The sequence below is a fragment of the Haliaeetus albicilla genome, chromosome 25 (genome assembly GCF_947461875.1).
Source record: "Haliaeetus albicilla chromosome 25, bHalAlb1.1, whole genome shotgun sequence".
NCBI lineage: Eukaryota > Metazoa > Chordata > Aves > Accipitriformes > Accipitridae > Haliaeetus > Haliaeetus albicilla.
In genome coordinates, this window is record NC_091507.1 from 21,467,344 (window position 1) to 21,494,114 (window position 26,771).

General features: G+C 45.5%; 1 protein-coding gene and 3 long non-coding RNA genes across 4 annotated transcripts; 2 read left to right on the forward strand and 2 right to left on the reverse strand.

Moving 5' to 3' along the window:
• Positions 1-167: 167 nt before the first annotated feature.
• LOC138681904 (uncharacterized) lies at positions 168-3,982 on the reverse strand. The gene is made up of 3 exons (XR_011322115.1): positions 3,843-3,982; positions 1,272-1,699; positions 168-543 (listed from the first exon to the last, which is right to left on the reverse strand). It is a non-coding gene; the product is annotated as an uncharacterized lncRNA (long non-coding RNA).
• Positions 3,877-25,493, forward strand: ADPRHL1 (ADP-ribosylhydrolase like 1). The gene is made up of 7 exons (XM_069770209.1): positions 3,877-4,392; positions 8,131-8,295; positions 14,460-14,585; positions 17,218-17,358; positions 19,942-20,069; positions 23,426-23,558; positions 24,606-25,493. The coding sequence occupies exons 1-7, from the start codon at positions 4,179-4,181 to the stop codon at positions 24,761-24,763; spliced, it is 1,065 nt and encodes a 354-aa protein (XP_069626310.1). The 5' UTR covers positions 3,877-4,178; the 3' UTR covers positions 24,764-25,493.
• LOC138681905 (uncharacterized) lies at positions 14,759-22,427 on the reverse strand. The gene is made up of 3 exons (XR_011322116.1): positions 22,077-22,427; positions 16,492-16,643; positions 14,759-16,370 (listed from the first exon to the last, which is right to left on the reverse strand). It is a non-coding gene; the product is annotated as an uncharacterized lncRNA (long non-coding RNA).
• Positions 20,078-22,764, forward strand: LOC138681906 (uncharacterized). The gene is made up of 2 exons (XR_011322117.1): positions 20,078-20,726; positions 20,824-22,764. It is a non-coding gene; the product is annotated as an uncharacterized lncRNA (long non-coding RNA).
• Positions 25,494-26,771: the final 1,278 nt, after the last annotated feature.

Here is a 26,771-nt window from a genome sequence, read left to right on the forward strand (position 1 = left end):
AGAGGGCAAGGATGTAACTCATTAATTTCTGAGCAGTTGTAATAAATATTTGTTCTGTACCTTTAAGCTTTTAAGAAGCTCGCCGTGTTTAGCTGTGGTGCTGCATCCACTACACGTACCTGCTAGCTACCAGACTCTGCAATTTGTGTCATTAGTTTGTACTGACAAGGAGAGGTGTAATTGCAGGGAAAGTCTTGCTCAGTCCTAGGCTCTGAGCTCTGTAGGAGAAGCAGCACGCTCAGAAATCCATGCAAAGACCTTTAGAGGTATGTATTCAACTGTCCTTAATTCTCTTCTGAAAGTTTAAATCAAAATAAGTAAGTTGTCCTCTGTACTCTCCCAGCTGGCATCCCTCTCCAGTGGTTTCACCAACCACTGGCTGCTTTGGCATCACACGAGTCCGTCTTCCTTCTCCTATAACAGCAAAACTGCTGACGCTGATACTTGAACCATGGCAAGCTCTTCTTCTTTCAAGCATCAGCGCCAGTAGCTTCCCTCAGCTGATGCCAGCCAGCATCTGGCACACCGAAAGGCACAGCCCTTCTGAAAGGGAAAAAGTGTAATGTTTTACAACCGTGAGAACTTTTTAAAAAATATATTCAACAAAACATGTTTTCTGACCTTTGTGTCATATACAGTATGCTGGGTAGAATTAGGTGAGGATGACACGCCTCTAAAATGGGCTTTTTTTGTTACAAACTGTTGACAGGGGGCTACAACTGCAGCTACTGCTACAACCACAGGCAGAAAATTCTGTCCTTCAGACAAGCGGGGAAAATGTTCACCTACCTCTTAATGAGAAAGGCCTGGGGAAGCTTAAGTGCATTCAAATTTTGATTGAATATAATTATTGGAATACTTCCTCTTGTTGGTACATATACTTGACAAATTCCCATGAGTTTTTTCTTGTGCCTCTTTTACAAGCTGTGAAATACTCTATTTGTTGTTAGGCAAACCCTACAGGCTTCATGTCATGACACAGACTTTCTGTCAAGAGGGTAAAGAAGGAAGAAGTGCGTGCTGTCGTGTTAAAGGAATATTTTTCCTCTAAGGTGGTGGTGTAAAGTGGTATGAAAATGACTCATCCTCACTATTAAAGAATTGAGTAAAACCAGTCTATTTTTTCCTGGATCTCAATGAACGTGTTCTATAATTAGTATTGTTCCTAAAGGAATGATCCTGTTGCCAGAATGAAACCCTTCGCTTCAGTAGCGGCAAAGATGCAGCTCTGACAGAAGTCTGACACCCGCTTGGTATCAACCCTATGTTACCAGGATATGGCTCTGCATCCTTCGGATGGGTAAGCTTGGAATCAAGAGCATTTCTCTGTCTTTGACTGGCAGAAGCATAGCTCGCTCACTCAAGGGTGAAGTAGTTGGGGGTGTAGTCGTCGTCTTTTAATTTAAAATGCTGAAGGGCTTGTGTTGACAGAGCAGTCTCAGCCTGTGCTCCCTTTGCCAGTTCATTTACTGGAACAAGTCAGCAGCACCGGTATAAGCCCGGAGCCCTCTCCGGGGCGGTGGGGATCCCTGGTTTGCATCCCCGCAGGTGGAGCCCCTTTTGCTGAAGGCAGGCGTTCATGTTCTCTCTTAAGGTTTCTGATGCAGTTGAGCTCTAACACCAGCGTGTTGCCACCATCACAAAGAAGTCTTTTCTCTATCCTGCCTTCCTGTTCCTTTTTTTTCTGGGTTCTCTCCATCTGAAAGCAGTCATATGTACAGTAATGAGAGGACACCACCAAAGCTGCCTTTTTGTCTGATTTAACATTTACCAAACATTTTTTGCCAGCTCTACTTGGGGTTTTTTTCCTATTGTGAATATGTATGATAAGTGAATACTTATCCATCTTAAAGGAGTATTGTGTTTTGGATATGCAAGTATGATATTTTACAAATAATTGTCTCTTTTGGGGGGAGTAGAGGTAGATACCAGCGTGCCTATCTTACCTCTGCCCAGAAAGCTCATAGTGATTGAAAGTACCACATGAAAAGGAGGTCATGTGCAATTAACAAATTAAATAAAAGCTCAGTTCTTTGTTGCATGTTCTGTTTCGCAGAGTTGAAAAATAGAACTTCCCTGAAATTTTCTCTGGGTTTTCATTACAGCCTTATTTCTAAAGCCAAAGATTTTATTCCTAATTTGGGCTGTGTTACAAGCAGCCAAGTGTGCGTGCAACAGGGTAAAGTCCACGGGAAGCTAAAGGGCAGTGCAACTGCCAGCCACATTCAGAAGGAAGAGATAAATGGAAAACTAAGAATAGCTTTGCCCATTTTCAGGAAGGAACCTTCCATCTGATGAGGCCCTTACTAGCTCTCTGCAGTGCATCAGCAGGTGATTTCTCCCGTCCTTGCTTTGCAAGTTCAAATTCCCACGTGCTTCCAAATCGTAATGCTCAGCGGGAACAGAGAAGGGGTAGGTCCATGCAGAAGGCATGGGGACATCAGCACCAGTGCTTCTGCCTGGCATGGTTTTTGTAAGCTCCCTTGGCCGTAGTTTTCCATTTTGGGTGTTCCCTTTCAGAGTTGCAGAACCTGAGGTGATGCTGATGGCGCAGGGTACCCTAAGGCATCGATGCCCTTTTTTTTTTTTTTTTGCTTTTTCAGTGCAGACTTGTTCCTTCCTAGCAACAAAGACGCACTCTCAGTGTCCTCCTCTTAATACTCGACACTTCTGCTACCCAAATCCTCATCTTTAAAACAAGAGCGTGCTAACAAAGGCTACTTCCACCACTTCGGCACCTTATTTCTTATAATGTGGAATGGGGATGGTGATGCTTATCTGTGTTCTGAAACTGCACGAAGGTTTCTTGTGAAGTGCACATGCCAATAACTCAGTCTGTGATTAACTCCTTATCGCTCTGGGTGACAGGAGGATGCATCCTTTACACTGCCAGCCTTTTCCATCCGAATATCGGTCAATATTGCCTTCTGAAAAAGATCGGAGAAAAACAAAGACCTTTCCCCAGGTATCCTTTATCAAAATTACAGTCAAGGCAATCAAAGCTTTCTTTTTATCTGCCTAAGTTTATATTTACATTTGTGTTTCTATCTGTAAAGTAGTAGTAACTTGTGAGTCTTTAGGACAGCACGGATGGTGACTCGGAACGACATTCTGAGTCAGGCTGAGCAGACTCCTTGAAAGACAATGTTGAGCCTACACAGAGACAGAGTTTGTGAGCAAAATATGTTTAAAAAGCTGCAAGACTACGTAGCCCCTTCTTGCATGGCATGGCACAATCACAGAAAAAAACTGCAATAACAGAATGAAGTGCATAATTGCATGAGTATTGAGTTTGAGAGAATGGTATTAATAAAGCTCAGTTCTTACTAAGTGAGATTTCTTCATACGTGAGCTTTCTCAGACTCACAGGATGCCATTTAAATACATCTTTCAAAATAGTTTCCTTCCAGAGTCCAAATGTGGGCTGCACCTGAGCTTGGCATTAGGAAAAAGTCACTCTTTGCCAGGGAGTAAAAGGCATGCGATTGAAGTTGGTGTTTTGCTCAGCAGTTATCCAGGGGTGCAGCGAACTAGCAAAAACTTCTTGTAATAGTTGGAACAGAGCAATAAAAGCTGTTGACAAAGTATTGCCCTAGGGTGTAGTTAGAAATGGGAGAGGTCGTCTGCATTTGACTAGATTTCTTACTGCCTGACCCCTCATGCTAGCGTTTACAGAGTTTGGAAACTCCTTTTATCACAGGCTTTCCTTCTGACTGGTCGCTGAACGGGAGGCTGACTCCAGCATATCAGAAAAGGGCAGGAAAATATATTAATTTACAAGTTATTAAATAAATAAACACCCCTGTGGAGACATCTGTTTTTCTGGGTGTAGAGTTACTTACGCTGGGTAGGGCTAAGGATTTCCTGGCTTGCTTTACGCTGGGTTGCAGAAACGAGGCTTTTGCACTTCGCTTTGCGGGTCCGCTCTTGCGGTTTCATTGAACAAAGCCCCAGCGAAATCCCTGGGTTATGAAATATTTCCTCTCCGCTGGGTCCCAGACAAGAGATGGCATCTGCAGAGCCAGAAAAGGAGGTCCTTGCCTTATAGAGAGTGCTCTCGGTGTGACACAATGGCTGATATAAAGTGTCGGGGGAGCTGAGCCGAAGGCAAAGGAACAAAGGAAGATCAAGATTCGGTGGCTGTCTCGGACAAAAGGAAAGCGGGCAGCATCTCAGGGATGGATAAATTTAAGGCTGCCCTTGTGCTGGCTGGGGTAGGGGATGCCCTCGGTTATCGCAATTTCTCCCGAGAAAACAATGCCTTAGGTGCCAAAATCCAGCAGGAGCTGAAGGAAATTGGAGGGCTTGAGAACCTGGTGCTCTCTCCCGACAAGTGGCCAGTAAGTGACAACACGCTCATGCACATGGCTACGGCAGAGGCTGTCATCACAGGTAGGTACGAGGGGACTAGCGGACGCAGTCTGGAAAGGAGCAAAACTGTCGAGCTGCTCCGTTTCTTAGAATAAGCCTGAGTGCTGGGGAAGTCATGAGAAAGCGTGTCAGAAAGGCTGCTGCTTGTGAATGGTAATGTTCATTTGCTTGTCTCATCCTGCAACCGTCACACAGACTGGGGAGTTTTGATTTCTTGAGCGCGGAGGGGCTCTCCCTGTATTTCCCCTAGGTTTATACAGTTGGTTAAAGCTTAAAGACTAAAATACCGCATGTCCAGCGTAACAAAAGTAGATTATCTGTATGCTAGAATACATCAGGGAATAATATAGCTACTCAGGATTCTTCCGTAAAAGATAAGAGCTCTTCCAAGTGCATTTTTAACATGTTTGTGTCCAGAACTGCAGGCTGGAGTAGAGTCACCTTAATACCTCTTGCAGGCTAAAATCACTTGTGCTGTCTCCTCTTTGCTACCCCTTGGGCAAAGGGTTGCACCTGCAAGGCCAGAAAAGGAAAAATTTGCTTTATAAGGAGAGCTCTGTGTCTTTAGTCCAAAAAATATTGTAACATACTATGTTTATAACAAAGTCTATCAGAATAATAGAAGTTATTAATATATATCTTCTAAAATCACAATAGTTTGAAAGAGAACACTTGGTTTTTCCTAAGGCAGTAACAGTCTTTTGTAAGGTACGATGATATTTATATCAACACCTTACCCATCCAGCTAGAGCTCTCTGAAGCCTGTCAAGCTCATCATCATCAAAAGTACACCAGAAAACAGTGACCATTCAGCAATATTTTGCCTCTTCAGAATGAGTCAATTTTTCTAATCTCTGTAAAAACTTTCCTGATTTTTCTTAAAACGCCTAACGCTGGATAACTAACAGTAGCAGAAGCTCACAATGTAGCTAAGTATCCATCACGTCAATGAAATTTCCCTTGCGCTTCTGTTTCACTGCTTTATCTGCCTGCTTCCAATCTGCTCTAAATTTAGGACGTAGAGATCAGTTGAAGAGTGTGTTGGACACTTCATACTTGGCTATTAGCTAACCAATGGTTTTAGGGGTAGCTAATACACTAAAGATAAGGGCAAGATGTCAGCCTATCAAGAAAAAAGATGACTAACATATTTCTGAATATAGGCTATGATTAAATACATATCATATGTTTCTTGCTTATTGAACCCTCTAAAGCCATAACTTCTGGGTAATCAAGCCAGTTAGACTAACAGTAAAATAATAAATCTTATTTCTTAAATATAGCAGGAGCACTGTGGCTCTAAAGAAAAAAAGTCAGCTATAAATCCCATCAGCTGTGTTTATCCTACACTCTCATTTCTTTGGCCTGATCAGACACGCTTTTTAAAAACGTGCTTTTATGGGCTGGCGAGAAAGCAACAAGCTGCTGCGGGGAATTTTAGTAAGAAATCTTCATTTCATAGTAATGTTGGTGAACGGGGGAAAGCGAGACCTTCTCTCTGCCCACAGCAGCATCTCCTCCTGGCAAGGGGAAAGCAAAAAAAGCTGCTGGGCTCCGTCATGGCCCGGCCCGTGTCCAAAATCACCCAGGTCAACGGAGTGAAGCTGAGGGTGAACGGAGTCCATGAGGCTGAAGGCAGCTGCCACCGGCCAAGGGGACCTGCCTTGCTGCTGCGTCAACTGAGATTTTAAAGAATATGTTGGGTGCCTGGAACATTACCAGCCAAAAAAAAAAAAAAAAAAAAAGGGGGGGGGGAATAAGCAATAAAAATATTCGTGTCCCTCGCTACCCCACACATCCCCTTCACCTGGCTGGCTGCCCGCCGGCCGCAGCATCCCTGGGTGCATCCCTGCAGGTACACGCGGGATGCGGGATGCTCGCCGGCTGGGAGGGATGTGCCCCGGGCTTAGGCTCGCTGTCAAGTCCCGTGGCCACGGCACTGCCCTCGGGGCAGCTCCCAGCCTGAGGCTGCAGGAGGTGGGGGTTCGTGCCGAGGACGAAGGCAGTTCTCACCCAGGGAGGCGAATTCGGCCAGCGCTTTGCCGGCGGCGTGGAGGACATCCCAGGAGGGCCGTGGCCAGAAGCAGCGGGGGCTGCTGCAGACCGAGCTCGTGCTCCCCAAATCCACCATGTGCACAGACTGAAAGGTCAACCCGACAACGAAGGATAAATGAAATGTCTGCTTCCAGCAGGAATCTGTTCCATAAGGGAGGAACGAGAACAGCATCATCAAAAAGAAGGGAACTATCCCCGCAACGAGGAAAGCCTTTTCCTCTCTGACTTAAACACAGGTTTAAAAAAAATAAGGATTAATTTCTAAAGAAAGAACCCTCCTTTTGACTTGATGGCTGAGACAGCAGCCTGGCTCCGGGTGCGGGAACCGTGGTGGGCTCGGGCAGCCCGGAGGTGCTGGACCACAGGGACTCTGGCTCTGGGGACAAAGCTTCTGCAGAAGCTGCCGGGCAGTAAATCCTGCTCCTGGCTGCGATCCGGATAAACTGACACCTGATGCCTAAATCTGGAAACAGTCGGCAGCTTGAAAGTATCATGTTCCTTTAGGATTGTATGTGGGATGGCCAGCATAACAGATAGGGTGTATTTTATGTGAAAGGAGGGGAATCTTGCTTTTACCCTGCATCTTTAAACACCTGTCTCCATAAATGGCACTTTTGAGTGGCTCTGGCTTATGGGCCTCCAAATTGTGTCTTTAATTGAACCTCTTTTGTGGATTTCAAGAAATCACCGATCTTTGACAAAATGCGGATATTTTTAGAAGAACTTCCCCTGCTGTGTCATTCGATCTGTGAGTCAAACCAAGTATTAAACGGGGTTTCTCTAAGTACATGGAAAAGATATAAATGGACAAATCCCGACAGCCTCCTCAGTTCCCACTGCTTCCACAACTGTAACAGATGCCAGTGGAAGCTTTTCCTTGGCAAGAGCCAAGGGCAGGGCTCTTCAAGCCCAACAACACGTAACAGCAGCCAAGAGAAGCAGTGATACTGAAGAAACAGTGGGTGTTTAAGAGGGGGAAGGTTCCTCCTTAGGCAAGACTGTAGGCCTTGGTAAAAATAATCAATATACTGTTGGGATTTACTACTCTTACTGATCTTTATAATAATTTTTATAAAAGCTCGCTGTTCTGGTTACTGTACTGACAGAAGAGATTGGGATCCCTGCACGAAAGACCTACACATTTTAGACAAGATAAATATAAAATAGAGATTAAAAAATAAGGCCACTGATGTGCTTTTGTGTTTAGTCATACATACCTCTTTAAAATAACTCAGTGGTAATTGAAAAAAAAATAGGCTTTCGTTTTTAAATTGGATTCACATCTGCAAATAATGGCAAATCTGAGACAGGGTGGCTTCAGGTGCACACCCAGTCCCGCATCAGCCACGCACTCACCTTACAGTTAGACACCTCCGCAAATACTTCACACCATGGAGCCCAAATAACGCCCCTGAGCAGCTACTGTCGACAAACAGAATGCCTTCATCTTTCCGATTAAAGGAATTACAGGCGGAAGGGAACACGGGAAAAGATGAGAACAGAGAGATGAGAGTTTTTTCCCTCCAGCTCGCTCTCACGGTGTGTAAAAATGTGTTGACAGTGGCACCAGAAACACAACTCAGTGTACTGCAAGTGGAAATAGGAACATTTCTTAAATGCATAGTGAGCTTGCTTGGATTTTTTTCAGTGCTCTCTTGCTCTTCTGCCCTCACACAGCAACCTTCTCTTCCCTCCTCCGAGCAGATTACTGGTGTTTGGAAGACCTGTACCGGGAGCTGGTAAAGCGCTACGTGGATGCTATCGACAAGCTCCCGGGGAGGCGGCCAGACCCTGCTACCATCGAAGGCTGCAGGGAATTAAAACCAGACAACTACCTTCTCGCTTGGCACACACCGTTCAATGAAAAGGGTACGGTACCGCTTTCCGTTTATAGATCCTGGCTTGAATAATGCATGCTTTCAGCGTTTGTGGCTGTATGGAAATTGTTTCCTTTTTCCCCCTGACATCAAAGGCTACTACCCCAAAACTTTTCCATGTTTGCCTGAGGATGGCAAGAGATCTGCCAGGAATTCCTTCTGCAGGGCACTATGTCCTCTCGTAAATGAACCCTTCCCTCTTTAACGTCTATTTAAAGAGACTTTGTTCTTGGCTCTGTGCCTCAGGGTCCAGATCTTTGTCCTTGAGTTTAATGGCTATTTTAAGAAATATTCTCTACCATTTTTCATTTAAACATTTGTAGTCTTGAATCTTTTCAGTGATGGCAGATCTAAAACAAAAAGCCGAGGCTGTAAATTGCTCTAAGCGCCAACGTGTTCACAGGAGGGAAAGCAGAGACTTTTCTCCAGGTGGATGCCCTGCTAACAGCTATGACTGTTTTGCTGACAATCCCTAAAATTCCTAGCCCTGTTTCCCTACCCACGACCCTCTCCTTCTTTCTCTTTATGACCATTTCATTTTACGGCGAATTAAATTTCTGCTTCAAGCTAAATAACACGCACGCAGCTATGTGCACAGACGTACGCATATACCCCCACAGTGCAATTAATCTTAAAAGCCTGTAGAGAGACATCGCATCGTCAGAGGAGGTAGACGGAGACAGCCACAAGATGATGGCAGCTCACACAGGCGTTGCCCCGTGTCGATGTGACGTTCTGCCACCGTAGCACGTACCGGCACCGTTCAACAGCATTGCCTATTGATGCAACATCGTGGCAAAGACCCGGCGGCACAACGCCGCGGCTATTTCTGGGTCTCTGCAGTCAGTTTTCTCTGACACAGAAAGCATCCCTCGCTCGGCCCCTGCTCCTCACAGCAGCTGCTGGGAGGGAAAAGGATCCCCTCGCCGCGTATTCTGCCAGGCGGATCTGAGAAAGTGCCCCTTTGGCAGTTGTCGTATGTTTTCTGATTGACGGTGAGTAAAATTTGGTCAAAATGATAGTGGGAGCTGCTGCGAGCCCGGAGCAGCTCTCAACACCTCCCGCAGTGGAGCACGGCTGTTCCCTGGCCCATTGCTGGGTTGGAGCTATGTCTCTTCTTTTAGCCTGCCTCCTCCCCAGCTTTCCATGACAAACTATTTGCTTTTGGGATACTCTGAGCTAGAAGGATCTAAAATTAGTTCCTGCCTTGAGACCTGGCAGCTAAAGCCCACCTTCTTCATCTGGTCTGACAAATATCATGCTGAACATCTCAAGAAGCCTTTTTTTCACCCTGAGAGCAAAAGAACCAGTGACCTGAGGTGGAGATGTTCAGTCTACCATGGGACCTGACACTGCTATGGACGTAATTAACTTTTTAATTGAATTTTCACAAATTTCTTCTCGAGGCAAAAATATTCCATGAGCATGGAATGCCTAGCAGTCAGATGATATCTTGGGTGGGCTGGAACCAAAATGCTGTTTTCCTGTGGTCATTCTATCTTATCTCACTTCTAGCAAGAATTCACGTGCCAGCCTTCATGGACCAGTGAAATCTTAGCTTAGGTAATTTTGTATTGCTTACGTGATGCTCCTTTGCTCAAACTCTTGTGGGTGTAGTCAGCACACCGAGTTCTTAAGTCAAACTGCCCCGTGTGGCTCTTTGCCAACTCGTGTCGTGCTCCTTGCCACGCTCATTGCAGCGGTACCCACTAAAATTTTCACCGTTGAGTGTTTGCCTCTGTCTGTCAGCATTTGTTTAAAGTTTTGATGCAGGTGAGTCTGCTGTTTCTGAGACATGCTAAAAATGTTTTGTTCCATTGCCAAAACCTCACGTTGTTCAGAAGAGAACCCCTGATGTTTGAGAGCTGGAACCAAAATCTGAGTAAGATTGAGCCAAAGATGTGCCTTTGGAAAGGGCAGTCAAATGGCAGCTCGGCTCTACCTGTATCGTGTGTGTTTCAGGCTGAGGCTGCAGCATCCAAGCAGGTCTTTATTTGCAGCTCCTGGAGCAGCTGCTCACCTTCCAAGCAGCACACAGCAGCTTTTTCCTGGTGGCATTGGTAGAGGAGCGTGAGGAAAAAGTGTGAGTTAAATGCGGGAAGTTGGGGAGCAAAAACGAAGAGAAGGATAAGACGCAGACAGATGGGAGATAAAGGTGCCAGGCTCTAAGTTCTCATGCAGAACGATCTGTAGTCACAAAAGACACATCCTCATCAGGGCTTAGCAGCCATTAAGCTGATCTTTATTAATTATTCTACAGATGTAGGGTGAAGAAAAGCACACTGAGGTATTACATACTAAAAGAGAATAAATGTAGTGCACAAATGAAAATGATGTAATAAGAAAGTGTCAACACAGCTTTTGTGACAAGAAGTCACACCTCAGAATTCTATTAGAAAGCTCATGAAGTAGCCAAGAAACAGGAGGGAAAAGGAGATATTATGAAGGTAGTCTGTTAGGATTTCCAAAAGACTCTCGACAAGATCCCTCACCAAAGGCACTGAGTGTTGAGGCACTAAGTTGCTACAGGATGGCAGAAAGGTTCTCCTGAGGACAGACAACTGGTTATAAGACAGTAAATGAAGAGCCGGAGATTGCAGTCTGTCTTCTCCATAGAGAAGGAGGTACCTGTGTTGGACCTCTGTTATTCAACGTGTCCACAAACAATCTGGAAATGCAAGCGCATAGTGGGTCAGCAAAATCAAAGATAACGCGATGAAGAGTTGTGGAATGTGCTCACAGTGATGAATAACTGCGCGGCACAATAGCAGAACCAAACAACGCAGATAAGTGGAAAGTCATACAAGGGGTGGGGGCAGAAATCCTAATTTTATATACGTTGTTGTGGTTGCTGATACAGCTACCATTCAGGGAAGGGATCATGGAGCTATAGTATTTCTACAAGAACATTGCTTTGGTCCACAGGAAGAGCCAGAAAGCAAATAGACTATTAGAAATGGCTGGGACGGGAACAGACAACAAAACGTGTTTGCACCACTGCATAAATTCATAGCTGCTGTTTCTTCATTACTGTATATAAGCCGGTCCCTCCCTCCCCCCAAAAGGATGTAAGAGAACTAGAAAGGATATGAGGAAGGATGGTTGGATTAGTAAAAAAACTGCTTCCATAGGCTATGATGTCTGAGACAGTACGACAGAGAGCTGTAAAGTCATAGATAACTCAGAGAACATGAATAGGGACAGAGAAAACTCACCGTCTCCTCCAACACAGGAACTAGGGACTTCAGATGAAACTAGCAGGCCGTGAGTTCAAAACAAGGAAAAGGAAGGACTTCTTCACACAACACCTAATTAAGCTGCACACCTATTTTCCAATGCCAATTTGCAGATGCTGCAGTTCATGTGAGTTCAAAAAAGAGCTGGGCAAATTCACCCAAGGGAAATCCTTCAAGGGTTATTAAGCAGAAAGATGAATAGCCAGCTGCCTCCTGCATGGGGGAGAAAAATTGTCAGCAGTTTAGTTAGTACAAAGGGGTAGCAGCATCATACTTTTCTTTTACTCTTTCTTAAGTATCCTCTCCGTTGGCCACCGTCAGACATGGTAAGTTAGGTCGACCTTTGGTCTGATCGTGGCGGACTGTCCTTATGTTCTTACACGTGTCTCACCTGTTGCTTGGACTAGTCACGCTGTCCCGTACTTCACTGATTCAAATGGTAGATACCGAGACATGGGAGCTAACAGCTGCTCATCCCCTGAAGCCCTGTCTAGGCTTAATGTTAGTCTGTGTGATGCAATTCTTTGTTACCGAGTTCGCCCATCTAATTCTGCAGAAGGTTTTCGTATAACTTCCTAGGCTGGAGGAACATGATGAAGTTGTAAAGACAAGCTCCTTCTGACCAGCAGTCAGATTACTGTAGTTCCTCCTCCGCTTCGGATATACTTAGAGACGTTATTTAATTAGCAGCTCTGCGTAGCACAACACCCTTCCCTCTTGGATAATCAGCATGGATTGTGTCCTTTGGAGGAACCAGGATCACATAGTGAAGAAGACTCTCATCTGCTGCCATAGAGCAGCAGATGGTTTAATGAAGAGTTTTGTCTTGCAAGCAGAAGATATGTTCTCCCAATTAAGTTGACTGGTGCTCTGGAAGACTGGATTTCTTTCCTGATACTTCATTATGGTTTCTATGTGATTTGTGGGATAGGCAGACAATTTTTTTGGCTCCTGGCTCCTTAATAACCAGGCACTACAGCTGCAGCGTATGTGGGGTGCAGGAGCAAACCCACCATTTGCAGGACGAGCATCCAGCCTTTTCACCAGGAGCAGCGGCCAGAGGTGTTCTGGAGAGGGGCCCTCTCACTGTTATCACGAAGGCGAGCGAGGGGTGAGGAAGCAAGCTCTGAGCTTGCAGGGAATAAAATGGTGTCTTGCAAAGCCTTTCTTGTCACATTTATCGGGTGTTTGGCCTTTTTTGGAAGAGTTATGGCGCACAGAATTTGCACATTAGACCCTGAGGAGGAAGGGAAGGAATGTCTTCAGCTAACCTGATTAGATGACCTAACCAGGGTGCTCGCTCAGCATCGCTGCTCTCCAGAGAGAAGAGAGAGAAATCCAGATCCCAGTCGGTCTGTGTTGCACCTGGAGATGCCGACGGGTGGCTTACGTTAGTTTGGCTCAGGCTTCGGTTTGTCTTGAAGCAAATCTTCCCGCCACCGCACTTTGATCACGCTCATGACATGTAGGACATTTGAGCTGGGGATGTCACTTGGGACGGCACGGAACGGCAAGCGGTGCTCCGAGAGAGCCCCGGTGCTCCGCACCCGCAGCGGGCACAGCCCAGGGGAGCAGCAAGGGCTTTTCTTGGGATGGGTGACTACAATCCCTCAGCCCCCCTTCCTTGGCATCTGCTGCTTCAATTCACTCCGGCCCATTAATCGCTCCTACTACGTCATCATAGCGGCTAATGGAGACATAGCCTTTCTCCACGCTGCGTATCTGGGAAAGAAGGGAGACTGTGCTCCTAATGCAGGTTCCACAGAGGCTAAAATTAGGTGGCAGAAATATGCCCCTTATCTTCCAGGGACCAAGTAGAGAAATGCTGATTGCTCTCAGCTCTACCCAAGGTCACTGGGAAGTGTGATTGAGCAAAGACAGCGCTGAAAAATACCAAGTACTTTGAAAAATCGAACCCTATCCACCTCAGGGTGGGTGCCTGCAATGAGTTAATGCTTTTTTGGGCATTGGCTCACCAGCTGGAAAGAGGAGATAATCACCTCACTGGTGCCTGTTGAAGATAAGCTCGTTAAAACTTCTGTGGGATCCTGATATTACTGTGATAAGTACTGCAGAGAAACTCATTAGTAAATTTAACACTCCATTCAATGAAGTGTTTAAAAGTTGAACACCTGGGATCATGCACTCAATGCTGAGGATTAAAGAACTTCTGAATTAGCTATTCAACAAATAAACTCCGTGCTGCACGAAGCAGAAATTCCCAAGACCAGGCTCAGTAAGTGCAGGCTGTACCATAAACAGTGTGCACACAAGCACTAATTTCAGGTGACACAGGGAAACCTCAGTTCTGACGTTGCCTAACTTTGGAGGATTTGGGTCAGCAGCCTTTAGTTTCTTTTTGGACGCATTATTTTTGTATGTAGCAGAAACTATTTTGTGAACTACCTGTGGGGCTCTCTAGGATGAAGCATGCATTAAAATTTTAAGATCCACTGTGATACTCATATAAAGTGTTTTATTTCTGTGCTTTCAGCATGAAGACTACCAAAATAAGGGCGTAATAAAAGTGTATCTGTTTCTCAAACTTCTGTTTCCAGAGCTGGCATCTGGAGTAAGCAAAACAGCGGTGTCAGCCAAAAACGAGTAAAGATGGCATGAGAGTTTGAATCAAAGAAGTGCTGTGAACAAGAGAGCACACTGCTTTCTGAACCCGCTATGCTCTTCGTTGCACTTGAGAATATTGGAATATACCTATAAAACCAGAATGACTATGTAGAAGCAAAATTCCTCACAAGAAACTTTCAAAACTTGTAACTCGCTTCGCATACTGATTTCCCATTCCCTGAGGAGTTCCCACACATGAGTTGAATTAATAAAATGCGCTTGTTTCACATTGTATCAACATATTTGTGTATCGTTAGTCTCCTTTTAACTGCTTGGCGTTGTCTTCTTACTGTAGGTTCTGGATTTGGAGCATCCACAAAAGCCATGTGTTTGGGGATGCGGTACTGGAAGCCGGAAAGGCTGGAGTCCCTTATCGAAGTGAGCATTGAATGCGGGCGAATGACTCACAACCACCCTACAGGTAATGTTGGCTGACGTACACGCGCTGAGGGCCCTAAGGCTGCTCTTCACTTCTGCGGGGACTAACGCGGCCTCTCTGGATTCACCTGGTTAAACTGCTTCTGCTTTGCAGACTCCAAGGCCTTGGTTCGAATTTTGCTTGGATAGTATATACAAGTATATATTACAAGTATATAGAAGTATATATTACAAGTATATAGTATATACATGTATATATTACTTATATAGGCTCATATATTTTTCTTGTATATTATGCAGACAGCAACCTCAGGCTGGGAATTTTCCCTCCTAAAATCCCTATAACTAAACACAACCTGTCTTGTCCAAAGCACATTCATGTCACTTGCCCTGATCAAATTTTCGGATTCAAGTACATCCAGATGACTCACCATTATCATGCTAGTTTATGGTTCAGAGGATAAAAAACATTTTTCTCTTGACAGGTTTTGTCATATCAAATCACTGTAGGTAAAGGTAGAAAGCCAAAAAAACTACCTTCACATATTTTAGGACACAATCTGAAACATTCTCTAGACAAAACATAAATAAGTAGATTTAATGCTGTTCTGAATATTCAGGTCTGTCATTCTGATCATTTTATGCTACGTAAGTGTGTATACATTCTGTCAGCTCTAAACAGCAAAAAATAAAACCATAATGAATGGTGACATGTTCAACATGCTCAGTGCTCTGAAGCAGTCAGAAAAGCCATCAGGATGGCATAAAATTAGAGGAAAATATTTCAGAGCAAAGCAGAAAATAACATTAAGCCAATATATAAAGTCCCTGGAACATTAGCAGCAATAAGACTGCTTGCAGTTCTGGGTCTCCCCCCTCAGAAGGTACTTACTAGAGCCAGAAAAAATGGCAGCAAGGAGCGTTCAAGTCATCAATTGCCTTCCATACAAGGAGAAATTACACCCAGAAGGAGTTTTCAGCTGGGAAAAGAGACAAGTGGCTCGGCAGGGAGGAGAGGGGTGGAAGGGCCACCAGGGACCTCACCGCCATCCCGAAAGGTGCCAGGGAAATGTCAGTTGTGATTCCCGTAACTCAAAGACGGGAAAACCCCAATTGAGGTGTCAGTCAGGACTGAAACAAACAGACAAAGGAAATATTTCCCCGTGCCGTGCGTAGTTCAGCCGCAGACCTTGCTGCTGCCGGCAGCTGCAAAGCCCACAGATACGCCGGGGTTCAAAAGGGATCAGGCGAGTGGACGAGAAGGGCTGTCGCTGTTAAAAGCAATCAAGCCGAGTAATTAAAATTGCCCCTAAGCTAGTCCAGAAGCTCTGGGGAGCGGAGAAACCAAACCAATTAGGCTCACTCTGTACTGGCATTATTTGCAGAGCCAGAAATCTCAGCTGGGGCTCGCTTTCTTCCTCGGCGAGGGCTGCCAGGAGCGTGGGCAGCAGGGCAATAGCAGTAAGAAGGGGGGGATCTACCTGGAGAACAGACAGGGAAAGACTGCCAGCCCCCCTAAAACCTTCTGGGCACGTCGCAACCTCCACCACCCTCTTCACCGCCTGCTGCCCGCTGCTAGTCCTTTGCTTCACCCTCTAAACCCTCTGTTGCCACCCTCACGCTGAATGTGACACTAAAGCATCTTTGTGGTGGTTGGGTTAGATGCTGTCTATCCGAGTAAGACCCTTTGAGCTGGCTCTACCCGTTTTTTTATTCTTTCTGAAAGCATCTATTGGATCCTGGGTTAGACATGCCTTTGGCCTGACGCAGTATTGCAGGTGTCACAGCAGAGAGAATGAGTAATTGTCTCATCTGGACTTGTAACCTCCTAAAATAATTTGGATTTTGCCTTCAGCAAAACACATTAAGTTCATGCTTACCTCTATGCATGAGTGAACACTTTTGGGCCCATGCACCGAGAGAAGCACACACATCAATACTTCGCTCACCTGGGGCTTATTTAAATGACGGAGTTGTTTTCCCATCCTTCTTTTGCATGTTGCACTGGGTTGGTTTTGTTGCCTTTGACTGAATGCCAAGAGCACAAGCAAATATGAGAAACGAGCCCCTCTGTTTCTGACATCATGGAAGCGTTGAGTGCCTGTTAACAGAAAGTTCATCTTAAGTATATTTGTATCCAAAGTAGAAGACCTAGCTGGGCTGGCAGACAGCATGTCTTTCTTGGACATTTGCTTCTTTCCTGTTAGGGGACAAGGGCTTGTCCCCTTAGAGTAAAATGAGCCAGAAATAGTGATAGATCTAACAACCACAGCCCTTGGGCTGGATGACTCTGTAAGCAAGGTGATATAGCTTGTAATTGAATCACTTCACACAAGTCAATTATTTCATGTGACTTCAATTAGAAGATTTTTCAGTATCACATTAGTGGATTATGTTTATTTTTGACCCCTACCTCAATTTCTGTCACGTTACACCACTGAGAACAGAAGCTCCCTTCTATGTAAAATAAGTCATAAACCAACGGGCACCACGCATTAGCCAAGAATCTCAAAATGCCACGAGCCTCCCTGCAAACAGACGGAGATGGGTTATGTACATTTGTTAATCTAGCCGGCGGCCATGAGACATTCCACTAATGATTTTACGAGGGACATGACAGGGATGGTACAAGCACAGACGGCACATCGATAATCATTGTTATCTGTGAATTCCAGGCTTTCTGGGGTCCCTGTGCACAGCTCTTTTTGTGGCATACGCAATACAAGGGAAACCCCTCGTGCAGTGGGGAAGAGAGATGATGAAGGTTGTGCCGATGGCTGAAGAATACTGCAAGAAGACCATCCGCCACATGGCAGGTAACGTGTCTGAATCAAAAGAGTTATTTTCTTAAAACCATGTTCAGCTAGAAAGACACGGAAGAAACGTCACTCCCCAGTCTCTCCATTTTGCTGCTTTCCCCCCCTCTCCCACCTCCCCAGGCTGTCCTCCTGCTTTCTCTGCTCAGCTGTAAGCTCTTCGCAGGTGGTGCCACCTTCTTCTACCGTCCGTTAGTTGCCTGGTATATTGGTGGCAAAAATACAAAGAGAAATAGCAATGATAATGTCCTACTGCACAGGTTTATTTGTAGGAAGTCTTCAAAGATTGCTGGCCAGGGGGGAGGGAGGAAATGATATTTAGCAGGTTATTAGGCAAACTGACTGCTGAGATATGAATTATTCAGCTCCCTTCCATCTGTTAGCACAGTCCAATATTTTCCATATGAAACCCACTGACTTTCCTCATTTTGCCAGGAAAAGTTCACCTGCAGATGCCTCCTGACCAAGGGTTAGCTTTTGAGCACAAATTCAGATTTGACTTGTTGCTTTTCTGAACAAATATTTGAGATACAACCTGTTGTATCCTTGTTTTAAAACAACCGAGCGTAACACAACTACTGAACTTGATATTGCTACTTTACTAATGTATGTGATCTTCAGGGCAAAGGTGTTTTAGTCCCCTCTTGCCAGGGAGTGATGTGTTTGTAACGGTGAGACCCGCCGTAGACAGAGGAGTATCGTTATATTAAAACATGGAGGAAAGAGGTTTTTCTGTTAATCTGAAGGGGCGGCTGTTGAGAAAGATTGAATTCAACGGCAACCTTTACTCAAGAGCACCCAGAAATGAAGATTTACCCGGGAAGGAAAGCTGCCGCTTTACAATCTGAAAGGGCCACCGGGGAACCTTTCTGAAAGACCCCCCATTTTCGTCTGCGCCTCATTGCGCACCAGGATTTTTTTTTAGCCGAGACCTATGAGGAGCAGGTGCAGGATTAGCGTGAGCGAGCTCTTCTCCGAGTGGCTTTGCAGCAGGTCCCTGTCACTCCACCCCAGCAGGACCCCTCAGCGTGGAGGTATGCGTGTTGGACTCCTGAGGCATGCTCTCCGGCTACTGCTCGTATTGTTGAGCTTCGTCCTATTTTGGTAGCGGGAAAAGTCTCCTGCATTAAAGTTAAGCTCCTTGGCTGGTGAAATCCACCGCAAAGAAATCCTTCCGAACAGAGCCCTCCACTTTTAGAAAACTTTTTTAGCTGTGTTCTCCCCCGTGGGTAACAAACAGGGTGTTCAGTCACAGCGGGCTCAACTCAACACCCCCTCTCTGACGGTCGGTGGCAATTAGATGCCAGATAGTCCCATGGACCTGAACGTGACCGTCGGCTCGGGCTGGGCTCGAGGGATGGGGCAGACCCTCGCCAGGGCTGTCGGCATGGGATTTCTGACCGTGCTACAGGTTGTCCACGCAATCCCAGATCTCCTGCAACTGCGCGATCCCTTTGTTTCTGAGCCCGTGTGTTGGAATAATCACACTTCCTTGCTTGTTGAGGCACTATGTAGAAAATATTCATTTTTGAGGCATTCAGTTTTTACGGTCATGGGAGAAATAGGGAAAAAAACCACAAAGAAAGAAACCTGTTAGGTCACCTGCATCTCTAAAAGCAGTCTTGTACCCAGCTGCTGGAGTGGGTGTCAGTAGTTTCCTTCAAGCAACATTTTCTTTGTGCCACTTTTTTTCCCTCAAGATGGTCTCCTCGGCTTGATGGATGTGAGTGCACTTTTGCTCTGTTTTCCTAAACACTCCCCTTTTTTTAGGGTTCTAATGAATGGCTTCCTTGTAATCAGGGAAAACTGGGGCACGGGCTGAGGAAAAGGGCAGCTGGGCATTCCCAGGTGGGAACTGGCCACGTTGTTGAAGGCTCATCCCTGTCTGGGGAAACCAGCACCCTTGTGGATACCTTCACAAGGTCCTACAAGGCAGCCAAAGAGGATCACCTGTATGGCATTTTAAGAAAAGAAGCAAAATCAGATTACGTCCTTCAGAGAAATGGTTTGGTTGTGTGTATGTTCCTCAGCCACTTGCAGCACACAACTGAGCGACCAAGCAGGAAAAAGTGGCAATGATTGATTTTGTTTTAAGCTGTACACCAATAGTCCCACACCGAATTGCTAGTTTGCCTTGGCATACTTAGCCGTCTGGTTCATCTCACTGATTTCCAATTCTTTACCCCCATCAGCTTCCCAGGCAGGGTTTCACTCAGGCCTAAGTTCTGCAGATGGGTGCATGTGTATGTGCTTTTTGTTGACTCTTTTCTTTTCCTTGGAGTGTTCCTCAGTAAGTTCTCTAAAAATCTCATCTTGATGTATCTTAACATAATTTTAATATACCATAAAAATAGCACAAGATTCTGAAAATATTTTCTTCTTTCACATCTTCTGTTTCCAGTTAGATGTCCCACTCCGTATTAAAATGCATACTTAGTACATATGCCCACTTAATGTACGTTACTGTAAAATTCCTAGTTTTTCAGGTCAGTCAATACAGTCATTTTCTTTAAAATTTATTAAAGTAGAACTGAAAATGTTGCCAAGATAAAATACTACATCGTTAATTTCTTTTGCATTCAGAATATCAGGAGCACTGGTTTTACTTTGAAGCCAAGTGGCAGTTTTATTTGGAGGAGAGAGAAATCAATGAGGAAAATCAGAATAAACCTGTCTTTCCGGACAACTATGACGCGGAGGAGAGAGAAAAGGTAACTGCAACTTCAGAATGTGTTCAGAAAGGCTCTGGACCGAGAGAGGTATTTTCAAAGAGACATATTGGTATTTTTCAACTGTGCCAGAGTAGTTGGGAAGTCTTAATTTTTTTCTGAAATTTCAAGAAAGAAACAACTCCCATCCTTGGCTCAGCTATGTGTTAGCTTAAAAAAACAGTTGCCAATGACCCTGGGGTTGCTGCAATGGGAGGAAACGGTGCAGAGAGGCAAACTTAATGGTCGGATGTGTTGATGCCCAGAGCAGGTGCAAAACATAAGCTGCGGCTATTTGAGGGTGGAAACAGCAAATATCTCACCAGGGGCTCTCATTAAAGCCTAATGGATCTGTGGCCCAAGTCCCGCCGAAATCCCTCCGGGTCCTAGGAGCCGGACTTGGTCACGGTCCTTCGAACAGAAGACGGCCGTCCGAAGCGATCCTCTGCCAACGCAGGCTGTGCCCAGGCTAGTTTTAAGTGTCTCAAAAGATGGTGTTTCACCACGCCCCGTGAGATACTATTTCATAGTGTACATGATCTTTTTTTTGCCTCATCGTCTTAACTCAAGAGAAATGATGTGTCTTCTTCCCTGGTGTTTACAGCTTTCTGATACGTGCTGGCACCTCTCAAAGCTCTCCACTGAGCAGCTAAGCAATAAGTATGTGGTTCTTGTCACCTTTTCCCATAAATCAATCCTTTTTTCCAGACTATTAAAGCACAGTTCTATTCTGAGAATCCACTTTATATATTTTTAGGTGCTCATCTATGCGGTGAAAGGTGCCAATGGACAGATTGACTGTGGATAATAAGAAATTGCTCACTCTAAACATAAAGAATAGGTCTTCCTCTGGTTTTATTTTCTTAATTCAGTGCCACGAATTTGTTACTAGTTTTTTGTTCCTTCCAGTTCTACCAGAGTCTTAGCAGAGGTTTAGGAGAGATTAAACCCAACAGTATTTTCCCATGATCATTTCAAGAGAGAACTGCATGAATTCCTAACGCAGAAAGAAAATTTACCTCCATTGCCCAAGACCAACTAATTTGGCCTGTTGAGCTATTCATTTTCATGCACAAGAAAGGAAAATGTTGCTTGACCCTCAAACTCCACCACCAGCCAGGGATCACAGCCTGACAGAAGTTGAGAGACTTAATTTGCTTATAAGCCGAACGTGCTTATAGCCATGGAAAGAATGAAAGAGGAGAAGGTAACCATCCTGCCTGCCTTTCTCCCAGGAGTGTTTTCCTTTGCACTCCCCCAAACTAACTGGCCACTCATGTCTGGAGGCATAGCTGATTGCCTTTCTACAGGCAATTAATAAAGCACCAATATCTGGCACCACTCTTGCCAACAGGTCCTGCTCGACCAGGCATGCACCTTTCTGCAGGCACATACCAGCTGCGGGAGATGTGAAAATGAAGACCTCAAACGTGGCTTGGGTTGATCCGAGTACGTTGCAAAGGCAATTTCCCTCTCTAAAAATAATCACACCTCGAAATGCTAAGCAGCAAAGAGCACAGTCTGTATAAGCATGTATACCACTTAAATTTGCAGATAACCAGAAATGTGGGGATAAAAGACAAATTACCCCTTCTGAAATGTATAAATACAAGATGGGCTGACGTAGGATAAATCATTTTTCAGTGATGTGCGTTTGGAACACGTTAGATACACAGTGAACAGGCAGGAACTGCAGCGCGCTCGGGATCAGCCTTGCTTCTGCAAACAAATCACTCGCTCTGCTTGCTGTCCCGTGCTGGACACGGTGCGCGACAAAACAAGAGGGGAACCAAACCAAAGTCATCCAGGCCAATTAGACTCTGAGGATCTTGTCCCCTTAAGATGGAGCTGCTTAAACCAGCACGGTGAAAGGACCCAGAAAGGGAAACAAAATGGATGGAAAGGGAATGCTAGCCAGCAGCGGGTCAGCTCCCGGAGGGTGAGCAAGTCAGGGGCAGCCGTAATTACCGACCGCAGGGGTTTACAGTGAGGAGGAGATGTATGAACTACCTCCAGGGCTTGGCAGCAGCTCAGTGCCTTCATCAGGAGGGAGCGAGCGTTGACATCTCCATCCACGCACTCGGGGCTGCCGGTCCTCACCCTGGGGAAGCTGGGCTGGTGCCACGTCGCAGGGCTGCACGAAGGCGCAAAGAGGTTGGCGCTTCTGAAAAGCTCGAGAAATGCTGCCTTGGTGCAGTTAAGTCCCAAGGCTCAGTCCCGAGGACAGCTATCCCGAACGTAAAGTTGCTTCAGCAAGGCGAGGTGACATCAGATGGGTGCAGAGCATCGGCGATCTTAAGGGCTAAATGGAGCGACACTTGAGCCGCCTGCCTGCGCGCCCAGAATAGCATCTCCGCGCCTCGTCCTCTTGCCTTTGGTAGTATTACACGTGTCAGGACCGCTCTGCCAGCATCCGAACTGTAGCAACAAGGCTGGGAAGCATAAGACATACATACTCTCTCTAGATTGCAAAAAAAAGCAAGCAGCAGAGCAAAGCTGTAGTCCAACTCTGCCTTGTTCAATCTATATGCAGATAAACCACAAGCCAGTATGTAATGGCTGAATAGAAATGCAAACCCTCCATACCTGTTGCAGAAGCCGATCGCCAGCCAAGCAGCAGCAATTCAACTTACCATCATGTAACTTAAACTTCAGGAAATAAAGCTGCCCAGTTCCTTTAAAGGAAGGGTTGGGTTTTTTTACTATAAATTTATGAGTGTTGAATTCATTTAGGGATTTGGGGCAGGAGAGAGTGAGTTCTGGAGGTATTCCCTCTAGAGAAAATCTGATCTTCCTTCAAAAACCTCACTGTGGGTTTGGAGGTTTTTTTCTTCTTTCTTCTCCTGGGGAAGAAATGTTTCTTACATTTGCAAATTGTTTTCCCTTTTGTTCAACAAAGGCTTGTAGAAGAGGAGAGAAAAGGCTTGGTAAGAAAAAGTCAGAGGAGGGGTTGAATTAACTTAGTCTGAAATTGAGCCCCTAAAGAAATTACTGAATCAGAACTTCTTCACCCCCCCCCCCCCCCCCCCCGTAAAACTTGGGTAACTGAAACATTTGCAAACGTGTCACAAGGGGAGCTGAGAATATTTCCAAGAGGCAGGAAGAGGGCTGACAAAGTAAGTCCTTACCGACCCTCATTTTTTAAATAATAAGGAATTTCTAGGGTGTGAACTTGGAATCTACCTCAATCTACTTTTTGGCATTCTTGGCTTGCTTAAATCACGCCAGCTTCTTGGCCTGCCGAGAACCGGGTGCATTAAGCTGGGGTGAGCTGCACCTCGAGCATCTCCTAAGCTGACCCGCACACCCCCCGTCCCCATTTCCAACGCCCTACCCTGATGCCGCCGTCTCCCCCGCAGACGTACCGGCGGTGGAGCTCCGAGGGCCGGGGGGGGAGACGAGGCCACGATGCCCCCATGATCGCCTACGACGCCTTGCTGGGCTGCGGCGGGGACTGGACGGAGCTCTGCAACCGCTCCATGTTCCACGGAGGTGAGGGTCCCCAAATACCTGCCACCCCCCTCCCCACTCCCTCCTGGCTGTCGGTTGGGCAACCTGCGATATCTGCGCCCTCGGTTTTACCCCTTTAACCCCTTTCTTGCGGCAGCAGCTGCCACGCGAGCCGTTTACGGTGCTTTTCAAACGTTGCTTCGTTTAAGTCTTAGGGTTTCGCCAGAGGTGGGTGCGCGAGGAGGAAATCCAGTATGGCTTTGTAAAGGGCTGGCATCCTTCTCCGCCAAAACGCTAGCGCCTTTGGCAAAGCAACAGCCTTTTAGCTGCATGTTGTGAAACCGAGTAAGGGAGAAAAATAATACAGCGCCCAGCCAAGTGCCAAGCAGGTAAAATCTAGCGCGTAGAGGCACAGTTAACTACTTCTACAGCTTTGCAAGCGAGAACTCTCTCGCTGACGGCCACCTCCTGCCGGGCTTTTGAGAGTGTAGCTGGGGGGGGGGGAATGACCCCAGCCTCGAATCCCCCGCTCCATCCCTGCCTGACGTGGTCCTTTCGCGCCGGCTGTGGGTCCCTCACTCGCCCCGACACAGCGGTGAGAGCCCCCAGCCCCTCGCAGGGACGGACCGGCGGATACTGCACGGAGCATCGCTGCTACCCACCGCGGCTGGGTGTTGTAAAGCGCGTGTTGTAAATCCGAGACTGGATTCTCTCCAGTCCGGGACATTTTCCATGTAGCGGGAACCCCCACAACTACTCTTTTTTTTTTTTTTCCTAACGATGGCGAGCTGCTTGCAAGAGCTGTTGCATCAGAGTGGATTTCCCCCAAAACAAATACGCTCCTAGCCCAGGAGCGCACGCCGCAGGGGCATCGCCGCGCGCTTGCCTTGGCATCGCTCTCTTCCCTCATCATCCTCGCCTGCACCAGTGAGGCAGGACACGGCGGGTGGTACAAGCCTTCGGGACTGACCCACCGTGCCCCCATCACGCTCCATCAGCGGTTTAATATTTTTTCCCCCTCTGCGCAGCGCGGTTTTTGGTTGCGGAGGTGACGTTAAGAGACCGTTGCGATTGTGCTTAAACCTGCAGGAGAAAGCGCGGCTACCGGCTCTATCGCCGGCTGCCTCTACGGCTTGGTTTACGGCCTGAGCAAAGTTCCCAAAGGATTGTACCAGGACCTGGAACAACGGGAGAGGCTGGAGTACTTGGGCGAGAATCTTTACCGACTATCCACGGAGGAAAAGTAAAGCGGTTTCTGCCATTTTCTCTTTCTATAAAGACTATATCGAATCCTGTAGATAACTGACTGACGTTCATAGCGAAGGAATTAGCCGAGAGTTAGTCCGAAAGGCTGTATGTAGATCGTGTGCAAGCGAAGATAGCTGAATTATTCGAGACTGATTAGATATTCACGGTCTGTGGTTTTTTTACAGATGTAGGGGTTTCTGAGTATAAAGAGTGCTGCTTAAACCAGTGAGATAATCTCAAATGGAAAAAAATAAATAAAACCTCTTTTGACTGATTTCAGTCTAACTTGCTATAATGCCACTTCCTAAACAGCCGTGACCAGTAATTACACATATGAAATTAATTTTCAGAACTAATGCTTTCCTGCAAAACTAATGGTAGTACCCACTTATGGGGATATTCTCTGTGTATTTTACAATCCTTTCACCACTCTGTTCCTCCTTGTTCTCGAATCTAATGTGTCTGTGACACTTGTAAACCTAATGTCTCACGGATTAGCTTTTAATGAACCACTGATCCCCGCATCAGCACTGTGGTGCAAGGTATTGTTACATTAGAAGCTTCCAGAAAAGGAAAAGCCAACACTAAAAATACCCCCAAGGAACAGCAAACCATCAGTGTGTCTAAAATTTCTGAATTATGCTTTTATTCTTCTTCAGTTTTCAGAACAAAAGTTTTTTTAAATATAACTGGCTGAAATATTTGTAAATAAATTAATCTTGCACTATTTTCTAAGCATCATTCTTTATTTTTAGATTGAGCAGATTATATGTTGCTGTATCAGTATCAGAATTTTTGGCTGAGGTCTTCAAGCAGTTGTAATAGGTCAGCAGTCAGGCTGTGGTACATTTCACAAGTCTGAGCACCACAAAAAGTCCAGGAAGAAAATAGTTGCAACTGCTTTACCTTTTTCCTCCTTCCTTTTTCCTTTTTTCCTTTTATTCCCTTTTTTCTTTTTTTCCCCTCTCCCCTCCCCTCCCCTCCTCTCCTCTCCTCTCTTCTCCTCTCCTCTCCTCTCCTCTCCTCTCCAACTTCTACTTTTTCTTTTCTTCTTTTTCTTTTCTTTTTCTTTTCTCTTTTCCTCTTCCTTTTTCCTTTTTCTTTTCCTTTTTCTTTTCCTTTTTCCTTTCCTTTTCTTTTTTCTTTTTCTTTCCTTTTTTCTTTTTCTTTCCTTTTTTCTTTTTCCTTTTCATTTTTTCTTTTTCTTCTTTTTCATTTTCCTTTTTTCTCTTCCTTTTTAAATTTTTTTTTAATTTTTATTTTTCAAGAAAACCAACAAACTATGATTCGGTTAGAAGTTGCATACAGCACACAAAGTAAACAGCAGACCCTGGTGAAGGAGATTCTGATGCCCCCACAGCAGCATGGGCACAGATCTGGAATCCTCAATGAAATGACACAGAAGTGAGTGCAGAATTTGTCCCCAGTGTTTAACTTTATGTTTTACCTCAGAAGTTCAGAAACTGAGGTCTACGTAGCACTTCCCAAACTCCACCGTGAGTGATTGCCTACGTGGTGTTGGTTTCTCCTATCTTTCTCCAGCTGCTGAACCGCGTTTTAAAAAGATAGCTAAAAATACATAAGTACTTTCCTACCCCTTTTTCCATGTAAGCAATTGCTGGAATCGTCACTGGGACGTTATGTGGCAGAAAGAGGAGCAGGTGATCCCTGTCGTTATGAATAGCAGCCTGCATGACAATATCCGTATGAAAAGGTTTTCCGTACTGTGAGCTACTTAGCACACTGTTGTTTCAGCATGTTTTCTCTTGGCAGCTTCGCAAGGTGCTTTCTTGTTTGCTTTGGAGATACGTTAAACCAAAAGGAGCATTCGTGTTGGTAGCTTTTGATTTAAGAGAATACAAAGACTTTCTAAAAACATTCCTTCTAGTTTAGGATGCCTCTAGCATACCTGTAATAAATTCAGCAATAGAGAAGAGAGAAGAACATATCCTGCATAAGGTAGGATTTTCTCCAGTATTTTGGCTTTTCCTCTTCCTTTAGGAAAAA